Source organism: Microplitis demolitor, chromosome 5, assembly GCF_026212275.2.
Source record: "Microplitis demolitor isolate Queensland-Clemson2020A chromosome 5, iyMicDemo2.1a, whole genome shotgun sequence".
Lineage (NCBI taxonomy): Eukaryota > Metazoa > Arthropoda > Insecta > Hymenoptera > Braconidae > Microplitis > Microplitis demolitor.
This window is the reverse complement of record NC_068549.1, coordinates 22,953,362-22,966,066: the sequence shown is the minus strand read 5'-3', so window position 1 is coordinate 22,966,066 and position 12,705 is coordinate 22,953,362. Positions and strand designations below refer to the sequence as shown.

Here is a 12,705-nt window from a genome sequence, read left to right as displayed (position 1 = left end):
TAGTCTTCAATTAAAAAATTATTTTCAAGACCTAATTAATTTTTTTTATCAAATTAGATTATAATTTCAAGTTTCATTAATTTTTTTTTAATTAAAAAAATTATTTCGGAGCGATAATTATTTTTTTTTCAATTAAAAGTTCATTTAATGGTCAAGTTTGAACAAGGGCCCTTCTAATGACCTTAGTAATTAGGAAATTACTTTTGTAGTTTAAAAACAATTATCAGCATTATTATCTTTAAGTTTATAGACGATAAGAACTTCCGGATTATTTTTTTCAACCAATAAATTACAAAAAAAAAAAAAAAACTAAAAAATGCACATGTAGGAAATTTATGAAACTACATGTGCAATTTTTTAAATTTATCATTTTTTGAAAAATTCAAAAGTTATTAGAACTCAATTAACTTCAGTGTCATACCAGCATTTTGATCTTGAAGTTAGTAGATAATTTAAAATTTCCGGATTATTTTTTTCAACAAATAAATTACCAAAAAAAAAAACTAAAAAATGCACATGTAGGAAATTTATGAAACTACATGTGCAATTTTTCAAATTTATCATTTTTTGAAAAATTCAAAAGTTATTAGAACTCAATTAACTTCAGTGTCATACCAGCATTATGATCTTGAAGTTAATAGATAATTTCAAATTTCCGGATTATTTTTTTCAACAAATAAATTACCAAAAAAAAAACTAAAAAAATGCACATGTAGGAAATTTATAAAACTATAAGTGCAATTTTTCAAATTTATCATTTTTTGAAAAATTCAAAAGTTATTAGAACTCAATTAACTTCAGTGTCATACCAGCATTAATTAGGTCGGGCTTTAAGAATTTAAAAAATAAAAATTTAAAGTCCTAGCAATAAAAATAATGCAAGGGATAAGAAAATAATTTAAAGGAGTGCTTCCCCGTGCATCAGAGCGTAAACAGGTCCAATGAACCTGAGGGGCTAACGTACTTGGGTCTGTACTTAGCAAAGAGTTGTGTGTTGCGCTCAACAGCACACTAGTAGTTCCGTACTTGGCACACGTGAGCACCATCGCGTGCCCTGCATACCACCCTCTACCTCTACCTCTGCCTCTTTCCTCTCAACTTTTTCTCCGTCTCTCCTCTCGTTACTTTTTATACTCCCGTAAATTCCTGCTCCGAATTCTCCCCAGCTTACACCAGTCCAGCCATTAACTTTATTTATTTATTTATTAATTTATTATTTAAATATATGTTACAGACTCGCGGTGAGCGACTGTGCGCCTCAAACGTCGCGGGTTAGTTCAAATTTACACAGCAGTAGTAGCATGGCGGTAAGCCGTGTTCCAAGCCCGCCACCTCTTGAAGTTAACACCCCAGTTGCTGAAAATTGGTGTTATACACAGGTACGTTCGTTAATTAAGTCTTTAATTATTCAAAGGCATTTTTAACCCTTACAATTTCTATAGTAATTTTTTAAAATTATTCTTACATTCAAAAAATTTTAAATTTTTTGGAGTAAAAATTTTTAAGTGTAAGAATAAAATTAGAGTAAGCAAAATAAAAGATTTAGGAATTATATATATAGGAACATACATAGAATATATGTAAATAAAGTTGATGTGGCGCTGAGAATCTATTTTTATCAATTCGGTTGCATGCCAAGTGAACGACCTGATGTCGGCTGTTGATGATATTTTCCTCATCTCAATTTTTATCTAAAAGCCTCTCGTTTGAAATGAAATTCATCTGGACATTTAAATCTCTAATTACAATTTAAATTCCGATCATGACACACTCCCAGGTCAGGACTAAATTTCGCGGATCCAACGTCGACTAGGCTGGAATCTAGGCTATTCGTTACAATTTTAGTGGGAAGTAACCGCGGTGGGTGGTGTTACGCAGGCTGCAGATAAGTGACGATTACGTGTGTCTTGGGATCAAGTAACCGGAAGCCTGAGCGTGTCTGGCATGAGTTTAACCCGGGACGGGTGCGTGAGTGTAAGCCCATAGACGGACACGGGAGGATGATTCAAGGCCGATCGCGGCCGGGAGTGCTGACGAGCAAGACTGTTAAGAGTTGAACGACACTCATAGGGCGTCGACCGCCAGAGCATAGACCCCCCTTTAAACTCAACATTTACTTCAACTCCTTATTCTCATTCTCATTGTTTATCCTTCACATTATTCTTATTCCCCTCTTACTCTTATTCTTTTCTTATCAATTAACCCACTCTTTTTTTTTTTAATTACTCTAATAGATAAAAATTATTACCAAATCCTTATCTTTCATTTATTTACAATCTCATTTCACTAAAAAAAAAAATTAATTAACTCAAAAAATTATAATTCCGAAACGAGTGTGAATGTAGCAGACATCAGACAAATTTAAAATTATAAATAATTTTTAAAAAAATATTTTGAAAAAATGCACTTATTAATTTTTTAATTTTCTACAGGTGCATTTTTTGAAAATTTTATTTTATTAATTATTTACTCTATTTATTACTAATTTTAAATTTTGTCTCACACTATCCTGAAGTTAGCAGACAATTAACATCTTTTGGATTTTTTTTTTCACCAAATCAATTACAAAAAAAAAAACTAAAAAAATGCACCTGTAGAAAATTAAAAAAACTACAAGTGCAATTTTTCAAAATATTTATTTTTTAAATGTATCGTCTTGAAAAAAAAAAAAGTCAAAAAATTATCAAACGTCGGCTAATTTCAGTATCGTCAAAAATGAATTATTTTTATTAAAATTTATCACTTAATCTTAAATACTTTGGACATTAAAAACAAACCATAAAAAAATAAAATAAAGACCATAGACCATCGACCCGTGCGTGATTTCCTGCGTTCCCTGTAGGCGCACTCACCTGTAACACGCGACCAAGGTTGCATACACGGAAATGCATCGCCAAGGTTTTTCATTCCATCTATTTTTTTCCTCACATTCTAAATCGATCTCTTTCCCCACCAGCAAATCCATCCACAAAAACTAAAACAGTCTCCTCCGCCGCAAATAAATTTTTACAAACGAGTCATAACAAGAGTTGAGTTCACTGAACCTACTTCAGTTAAACTGCTATAGACAAATAGTTTTGGCTCATTCTCCAAGGTCAGCACAGAACACACAACACATTCGCACACACCGTTGACGTCTTCAGGGATCATTGACATCCAGGGGGCTCGACCTCTTCCTTTTTTCATTTTATCTCCATAATTTGTTAAACAAACTTCTCTTTTCTTACGAGTTATTAATTTATCCACAAATTACCTTAATTGTAATAAATTAATTGCTTTATTATTAACAACCGCATTTAATTAACAACAATATTGTCATTTATTGTCGAAGGAATGCCACCAGACCGTTACAATGCTCATTAATGTATTAAATATATCACGTAAACGAGTCGTCATTGGTTGTGCTGAAGTATTCTTATGTATATATATTAAAATATGTAATGTATGATAAACAAAGTGACCAAAGATACATCGCGATTGGCGGTTACGTAAAGGATAATTAATACTCATGTACTTAGAGTCCTTGATATTTAACCGCACGTGTAAATAATATCATACTTGAATCCACTGTCTTACTTTAATCCGCCAATGACATTTCAATTGTTGGTTTTTTTATTTTTTTACTGGAGATGTGCAGACCTTGGGCTCGGTAATAATTATTTTTTTTTTTTTTTATATTTACTCTGTATAATTTCCTGGGGTTCAGAGTTTAGGGCTCGGAGATTGGAGTTGTTCCGAGGTGACGGACGATGGACGATGACGGAGGAGGCATTGAGAATAGAGTAGATTGTTATATAGAATAATTATTAAGAGAGATGTAATCTGAGACGTATTGTCTTATTTTAAGGATTTATGTACACAGGTGAAGGTGGTTAAATTCAGCTACATGTGGACGATTAATAACTTCAGTTTTTGCCGGGAAGAAATGGGCGAGGTTCTTAAATCATCGACATTTTCTGCTGGGTCCAATGATAAACTTAAATGGTAATTATTATTTTTTTTTATTTTTATTTGGAGCTTATTGAAAAAATTTTTATTTTTAATTAAATTTCAAAACGTCAGAAATTTTTTTTTTTTTAATTAAGTGTCGGCCTTCAAAAATTAATTAATGGTAAATTAATGAGTGAAATAATTAGCGATAAATTACGATACATAAAACTTGATTTTTTTTTTAATTTCCTACAGTTTTTAATTTAAAAAATAAAAAAAATTAAATTTTAATAATAAAATTTAATACTCAGGAATATTTTCACAATTTAAATGAAAGCAAATAAAATACAAGCCCTGTTTATTAATTAATATTAAATATAATACGATTATAAAATGATACTCGAGTAATTTAAAATTAATAAAACATTATATTAGTAAATTGATTCAATGTCAGTGTATCGCAATACCCTGGCAAAATCCGTATAAAATTAAACCAAGGCTAGTTTTAAAATTGACGCTGACATTTTCATCCTCATCCATACAAACACGCATACCAATACATATTATCATTGTATGGAAACTGACGATGACAGGATTAAAAGATTTATTTCACTCATCGATAAGTTTTCCATTCACTTTATCCGTCAGCTTTTTTTTTTTTTTTTATTAATCTAAAATAAAAATAATTTTTATAAAATAAAATAAACTAAACTTATAATTATTTTAGGTGCCTGAGAGTTAATCCAAAAGGCCTCGACGAAGAAAGCAAGGATTATTTATCACTTTATCTGCTTCTCGTGTCTTGTAACAAATCAGAAGTCAGAGCAAAGTTCAAATTTTCAATTCTTAATGCCAAAAAAGAAGAAACCAAAGCTATGGGTAATTATATCTTCTTAATTAACGAAACCCATACCTAATTACCTTTCAACATCAATTAATTAATTAATTAATTATTTAATTTAAACAGAGAGCCAACGAGCCTACAGGTTTGTCCAGGGCAAGGACTGGGGCTTTAAAAAATTCATAAGAAGAGATTTCCTTTTAGATGAAGCTAATGGTTTATTACCGGACGATAAACTAACGATATTTTGCGAGGTAATTAATGTATAAATAAATAATTATGTAACTGATATTTTATTGGGCGTAAAAAATATTTTAATCTTATCTACAGCCCGGGTTAATTAAAATGAGTTACGTAATTTTTGAGATTAAAATAAAGACGAAGGTTTGAATTAATAATAAAATAAAATTATAGGTCAGTGTGGTAGCAGATAGTGTTAATATTTCCGGTCAAAGTAATACAATACAATTCAAAGTACCAGAATGCCGATTACCTGAGGATCTTGGTACACTTTTTGAAAGCCAAAAATTCAGTGACGTTACATTAACTGTCTGTGGTAATGAATTTAGAGCGCACAAAGCTATTTTAGCAGGTAAATATAATCTCATATATTTTTAATTTTATTTATTTACTTATTTATTTAATTAATTGAATGATAATTTTAAATTCGCAGCGCGTAGTCCAGTTTTCTCAGCCATGTTCGAGCACGAAATGGAGGAACGGAAACAAAATCGCGTTGATATTACGGACGTTGACTACGAGGTGCTCAAGGAGATGCTGAGATTTATTTACACGGGCAAGGCCACAAATCTCGAGAAAATGGCGGACGATTTGCTGGCCGCGGCGGACAAATATGCTCTAGAGAGGCTCAAAGTTATGTGCGAAGAAGCGCTCTCCACAAATTTAGCTATTGAGAATGTCGCGGAAATTTTTATACTCGCGGATCTTCACAGTGCTGACCAATTAAAACACCAGGCCATAGACTTTATTAATACGTAAGTTCATATTTCTGATTTTTTATCATTAGAACATTTCCTCAGCTCCACTTTCTCTTAATGATTACTCATTTAATCCCTAATTACATTTCTTGCCTCAATCGAACAGTTTTAAAAAATAATTACTGCATTGATTGCCTACATAACCTCGAAATATAAATTTTTCATTTAAAGTTAGCAATCAATTTTATTTTTTCACTTTTACTTGACAAATTTCAGATCTAATTGACTACTTTCTCTCTATAATGATTTATATAAATCCTCATTGGATTTCCTGACTTCTAAATAACATTTCTTTGCATAAATCAACTGCATTGACTCTTTTCAAAACCTCAGTCAATTTATTTATCTAAAATATTGACTAATAATTTTATTCTTCTACTTTATCTTGATAAATTTCAGATCTAATTAACTACTTTCTCTCGATAATGATTTATTTAAAGCCTCATTGCATTCCCTGACTCCTATATGATACTTTTTTAACAAATGAACTGCATTGACGCTTGCATATCCTCTAAATCTATATTTCTCATAAGAAAATGGAGTAAAAGCGATAGATTACTAAAGTAATGAATGTTTTATGTTAAATATAGGCATGCAACAGACGTAATGGACACACAAGGATTCAAAACGATGGTAAATACGCATCCACACTTAATAGCCGAGGCATTTCGTGCACTAGCAACGCAACAAATACCGCCCATCGGTCCGCCTCGCAAACGTGTGAAACAAAGCTGAAAGCAATCATCGCTATTATTGATACCGGGCACAACAACAGTGTCTTCACCGCCCCACCTACATCCCTCTTGACTTTATTTTCGTGTACAGTGAGATATTATAATACGCGTAGTGCTAAAATTAATGAATAAATAAATAAATGAATAAATAAATAAATAAAATAAAATAATAATAAATGTTTCCTAGTGCGACCACCATTTTTTTGTCGGCCGTCGCAACGACTAGTGTCCATGGTCCGTGATAAAAAAAATTTTTTAAAAAACAAGAAGAAGATTAAGAAATAAAATTTATAAATAATTAACTCACGGCCAGTTAAGCGGGAATCCGCAAACTTTTTTTGTGTTCAGTGAGTGTCGGTAGTGTGTCAAAAAATAATTTAATAAATAAACTCATTAAAGTGCAACGAAAAATGTCATGAGCTATTTAAAGTTCTCGGTTTATGAGAATTAATATTAATTAATTGATTAATTAATTAATTAATTTGTATACCCACCAATTGAGTTTTTTTTACCCACCTTTGAATACCCGTCCCCCAACGATCGCCGTTTTATCTCCGTCTGTAAGAAATTCGAGTAGGTCTACGGTATCGATATTGATAGTCAATGCAGTTGATATCGATAGTATTGATGGAAATAAGAATAGAGAGCTTGGAAAGGATAAAAATGAAGGTAGAGAAGGACCCGAATGGTACTAATGTCAATTCACTGCATTGATATTCACAATCAATGCAATTAATATCAAGATTATCTACTGATGTCAATGACAACGCATCTGAACAAGACTCCGAGAAGATAAAATCAATAGGAAAGATCTGAATACTTCTTAGATTGATGGGCTGTATTGATATTTATGATCAATGCACTCAATATTAATTGATATTGGTAGAAATAAGGGTAAGCAACACTCGAAAAGGATGAAAATGAAGAAAGGAAGTAATTAGACAGACAAAAATAAGCCATTACTCGTCGACTGATGCGCAGATGTCACCAGCATCTTTGTCAATGCAGTGGAAATCAACGATATCAGTGAATAAAAACGTCGTAAAGGATAAGAATGAAGACGGAGGGACCAAGACGATCATAATCAACCATGTCCACGTACCGATACTTAGAACAAGTTGTGATAAGGCGTCGGCCAGACTTATTGTGTAACACGTTTATTATTTTATTTATAATTTAGTTCCTAAATGAATCATACGATAAATCTTTAAAAATAAGGATACATAAATTACTACGCTAAATTGAGAATCGATTTATCAAGACTTAGATACTTTGTTTATGATAGTGATTTATAATGTAATTGAAATGATTAAAATTATAACAAATTAAAATTAATATTAATGTCAAACTCTTCCAGATAAAAGGGAAAATGATTCTAGTTAGTGTTTTTTATGATCTCTTTCTCTTAAATACAATCGACTATTATTAATTATTACTATTATTATTATCATTATTATTATTACTACAATTATAATTATAATTACTATTAATTAATATTATTATTATTATTGTATTCTTACAGTCTGTGCCTTGTATATTTTCTGATTTACTTAGACATTAATTTTTTTTTTCGGCACAATTTTTTTTTTATCTTTTTTTGACTTGCGTAGTTAAAGTGATAGCTTTTTTTTATTTTGTTAATTAAAGGTTGTCCATAATGAATAAAAAAAAAATTAAACATTTTCTTTTTTTTTAAATAAATGTAACTAAAAAAATTTTAAAGTGACAATTAGACAAATTAATAAATAATTGTTGTTAAAAAAAAAAGTAATGAGGCATAAAAAAATAAATGAATAATAATTAAAAAAATGTATAGGATGTTAGTAAATTATAGCGAGGAAAAAAAAAATATTAATCGTTTTTTGTGTAACAGACGATAAATAATTAAAATTAATAATAATAATTATTAATTGTAACAATAATGTGTGGATAATTATGGGCAACCGGAAGAGTAAAACAAATAATAATTAGTAATTAATAATTATTAATTATCGAAAAGTAATTATTAATAATTAATGAGAAATGAGTAATAGAATAATTTTTTTTTTTTTAATAATTGTACTGGCTTCCCGATCCTCCGAAACGTTAGTTTATATACTGTTTTAATTAATTAATTGATTAGTTAATTAATTAATTGATTGATTGATTTATTGGATAATAATAATAATTAATAACAACAATTATAACTACTACCATTTACATTAATTAATGACGATTAATGCCATACATTTTCTGTGATAAGTCCAATGTAATTATTGCAACTATTTCTTATTCCCAATTAATATCTTTTTTAATTCGATTTATTGATAAACGACTTTTCGATCCCGCAGCCAGTTGCCGATTTAATAATTATTACCATTTTAATCATTTTTTCTGTATAGTTTTTTTTTTTTTTAAATTTACGATTATTGTAATCATCGATATTGGAATTTTTAAATTATTCAATTTACACGGAGAGAAATTTACGGTAACAATTACAATATCGTATAGTAACAGGGTTTTTTTTAAATATCGACTGTGGGAGTGGTAACTATACAAAATATGGTAATCATTTCTGTGCGATATAAGAATAATTTCTATAAAATTGAGTCATTTCCTATGTCATGATGGTAATCGTTACCATACATTATAGTAATAGTAATAATAATATTATGATAACTGTTACTATAATGTATGGTAATGATTACTATAATATTTATAAATTCCTTATATTATGGTAATAATTACATAAATATATGGTAATAATTACTAGAGTATGATACTAATTACCGTACATTGTGGTACTTATGCCCGTAATACTATGGTAATAGTTACCGTGATATGATGGTGATTATTAGCATGAGACTGCGTTAATAATTACTGTAAGAGTAAGGTAATCATTACCGTGGTATTATAGTAATAATTACCAGAATAGTATGATATTAATAAGCATACATTATGGGGATTATATCACGATATGTGGTAATTAATACCATATTGACATCATTAATTATTACCATAGGAACTTGTACTATATTTATACGAATTGTTTCTAGTTATGGAAACTTTTTCTAAAAATATTTGTCATCTATTCCATAATTCCAAGTAATTATTACCGTGACCTTGATATTCAATAAATGTCTTAAGAACGGTTACCATAATTTTCTCTCCGTATATCAATTCTGTCAGTCCCAAAAAAAATGAATGTATTATAAAGCTTCAGTTGTCATCAATTTGATAATTTTTAATTTCATGACTTTATTAAAAAAAAAAAAAAAAATTACTATAAATACGGTTTTTTTTTTTAGTTAAATATAATTTAAATCTTTTTTTCAATTAAAAAAAAATTCATATAAATATGACTACTGTAATTATTTTATCAACTCGACTGCGAATTTAAATCCATGTATCTAAAAATAATAATAATAAAATAAACGAAAAAAAATAAAATTGGGACTGGAACAGAAAAAATTGTCAAATTAAAAAAAATGTTTACCGAGCGACAATTTGTGTAATATACGTCTATATATATATGCATATATATATATATATAAAAAAGTAAAAAAAAAAAAAAATAAATAAAATAAAAAAAAAAACAAAAAAACAAAAAAAATAAGAAAAAAAAAAAAGATAAGAAATATTCAATCTGTAGGAGGAATATATGAGCGTATGACTGGATAATTGATAATTTGATAAACTAAGTACAAGTAAGACAAGTGTTACCTCATCATAAATCTGTTTGTTGTCGATAAAAATTACTACTGCTGTCAAATTAAATCGTCAACTTCCACGCCTGCATTTATTGTAATCCAGCTTTTTATTTCACCGGTTCCTTAATCAATTAATTAATTAATTGAAAAAAAAAAAAAAAAAATTTTAAATTAAAGTAAAGATATTCAAGTGCGCAGTAGTAATTGTTATAAACAATAAAACCGTTCATCGATCCCAGCTCATATAACGTTCATAAATAATTATTATTATTATAATTATAATTATTTTTTTTCATTTATTATTTTTAAGTCATTGCACCACATCAAATAAAATTACATTTTCATTATATAAAAAATATAAACACGAGCTTAGATAATTTTTATTTTATTCATTTCCTAGTTATCACATTATTTTAATTCATTCCAGCATCCTTTTATTTAAGGCATTTTCAGGTAGTACCCACTTTCTTTTTTAAAATATTCAATTACTGTCATCACCACTTCAAAATTTTATTATTTAATTTAAAAAAATGACCAACGCAGTTACAATTCCGCCAAGATATAGAGCAGAGGTACCAGTTTCTGGTCACTCTATTTTTGGACATTAAGGGAGAGAGGATTTTGGTAAAAAAAAAAAAAAAAAAGAGGATAGTTTTGGGATTTTTTTTTCAGAATACATTCGTTATTAAAATTCTCAAAATTTGTGACACGATTAAGCATCACTTAAAGAATATTTTCCTAAATTTTCATAAAAAAATATTGAAAAATAAGCCTGTGGTAGTGGGGAGAGACGAGTCATCTCAAAAGTCTCTATACCGTAGGCAGGATAACTCATGGCTGCTTTGTCTTTTTTTCAATAAATGATTAAACTTCATTTCAAATTAATTAAAAAAATCTAATTACTGATGCCAGTGCAAGAACTTGAATATTTTAAAAAAATGAGGGCCTTGCCAGAGATTGCTATTAAAACCCATGGTAAGTTTAAGGTTTGTTGTGACCAATATCAAAAATAATAATTAAATATAGTAATAATAATAATGATAACTATAATTAATAATAATAATAAATGATAAAGCGGGTTGATGAATATAAATAAATTAATGTGTATATCGTGATTATTAAATAAAATAAATCCAACTTACACACACTGAGATTTTTTGTTGCCGATGATATTTTCGTTTTTTATTTTATTTTTTTATACAAAGTTTATTAATTAAACTTGGCTAGGGCTTAAATAGCTGGTGATTAACTTAATTAATTTTTATATTGAGTTATTTATTTGGTTATTAATTTGTCAGCGTCACCAAAGCGTCGACGACATTCCCTCGGTGTTCTCTTAGAGTTCTTTCGGCTCTACTTCTACTTATTTCCATTTCTTTCATCTGTTTATTTTTAAATAAATAATTAAGACATCAATTTTTAATTTATAATTAAGAACATTCTTAGATAGTACCCCCCACCACCTCAGACACGGATTCGTTCCACTCCTAATTGATGTCAACTGCAAGTAACTTTTTTTTTTTACTTCATCTCGACAAAATTGTTCTCTTTTCAATTGAATCTTTCATTTTTTTAAAATTAATTAATAAAATTTTAATACCGCCATATTTTTTAAAAGTGGGGGAGGGGAAATCATCTAAGAATGTCCTTAATAATTAATTAATAAATAAAACAGACTTACAATCAAATCGACATCCTCTTTTTTGATAGAAACTTTTAGTAATTCTCGTTCCTTAGCTTTTTTTTCAGCCTGTTCTTTATTACGCCTGTCTCCAATTATACTTAATGCCTGTTAATTATAATTAATTATCACTTATTTAAATAAAAATACAACACATTAATTAATAATTATCATACTGAAAATATCAGACATCAATTTTATTTCTACAAACGAATTAAACGTCAAAACAATATTTGAAAATTACGCGGGTAAAAATTTAAAAATTCCCGCATTTAAATTTAAAAAAATTAATTGCATATACAAATTTACAATTACTGGCATTATTACGAGGTTATGTAGCAATTGAGGTTATGTCTGCATCAACCAATCAATAATTTAAAAAATTTAAAGAAAATTAATTGATGACTGAGATAATTAATAAAAGATAAATTAAACTCTACTAATAATTAAAGTAATATAAAAAAATGACTTACACATGAAAAGCCATCAGATGAAGAAATTTCTTTTTCCTCAGCGTAGTCAGTAACTCTTTCCAAGTCCGCAGCCCCGCTGTCATATTTAGCGACTTTTTTTTGTGACTTTTCTTGTTGTTCGTCTGAATCACCATTTACATCTTCGTCTGCCATTTTTATTTATATATTTATTTATTTATATATATTTATTTATTGATATTCTACTTCTTGCTTTCTACTGTATGCAACTGGAGAACGAGTACTTGAAGTCAGTAACTTTTTAAATTTCTCTGTGTTACCAACCGGCCCAGTGGTGCCAATTTGAATTTTCGCGGGAATTTATTAAAAATTTGAATTATTTAAATTCAAATAATTGCGAT

General features: G+C 28.7%; 2 protein-coding genes across 6 annotated transcripts in view; one reads left to right on the top strand and one right to left on the bottom strand.

Moving 5' to 3' along the window:
• Nucleotides 1-6,997, top strand: part of LOC103570787 (protein roadkill) — a 57,896-nt gene extending 50,899 nt beyond the window's left edge. For all 5 annotated transcript variants that reach the window (XM_008548653.3, XM_008548652.3, XM_008548650.1 and 2 more), the window contains 7 exons: nucleotides 1,235-1,379; nucleotides 3,863-3,984; nucleotides 4,658-4,809; nucleotides 4,898-5,025; nucleotides 5,186-5,363; nucleotides 5,445-5,766; nucleotides 6,360-6,997. In XM_008548653.3, coding sequence (XP_008546875.1) covers nucleotides 1,235-1,379; nucleotides 3,863-3,984; nucleotides 4,658-4,809; nucleotides 4,898-5,025; nucleotides 5,186-5,363; nucleotides 5,445-5,766; nucleotides 6,360-6,504 — 1,192 coding nt within the window. In that variant the 3' untranslated portion in view covers nucleotides 6,505-6,997. The remainder of the gene's footprint in view (nucleotides 1-1,234; nucleotides 1,380-3,862; nucleotides 3,985-4,657; nucleotides 4,810-4,897; nucleotides 5,026-5,185; nucleotides 5,364-5,444; nucleotides 5,767-6,359) is intronic.
• Nucleotides 6,998-11,340: 4,343 nt separating this feature from the next.
• On the bottom strand, nucleotides 11,341-12,592 carry LOC103570789 (huntingtin-interacting protein K). The gene is made up of 3 exons (XM_008548655.1): nucleotides 12,347-12,592; nucleotides 11,874-11,981; nucleotides 11,341-11,574 (listed from the first exon to the last, which is right to left on the bottom strand). The coding sequence occupies exons 1-3, from the start codon at nucleotides 12,497-12,499 to the stop codon at nucleotides 11,479-11,481; spliced, it is 357 nt and encodes a 118-aa protein (XP_008546877.1). The 5' UTR covers nucleotides 12,500-12,592; the 3' UTR covers nucleotides 11,341-11,478.
• Between the last annotated feature and the right edge of the window lie 113 nt (nucleotides 12,593-12,705).

Excerpts from the sequence above, each read along its gene's own strand:
- LOC103570789 (XM_008548655.1), bottom strand. The coding sequence starts at position 12,499 with ATGGCAGACGAAGATGTAAATGGTGATTCAGACGAACAACAAGAAAAG. Across the intron at positions 11,982-12,346 it reads CATCTGATGGCTTTTCATGT|GCATTAAGTATAATTGGAGA; the intron begins GTAAGTCATTTT and ends TATAATTAACAG. Across the intron at positions 11,575-11,873 it reads AAGAGGATGTCGATTTGATT|ATGAAAGAAATGGAAATAAG; the intron begins GTAAGTCTGTTT and ends AAAAATAAACAG.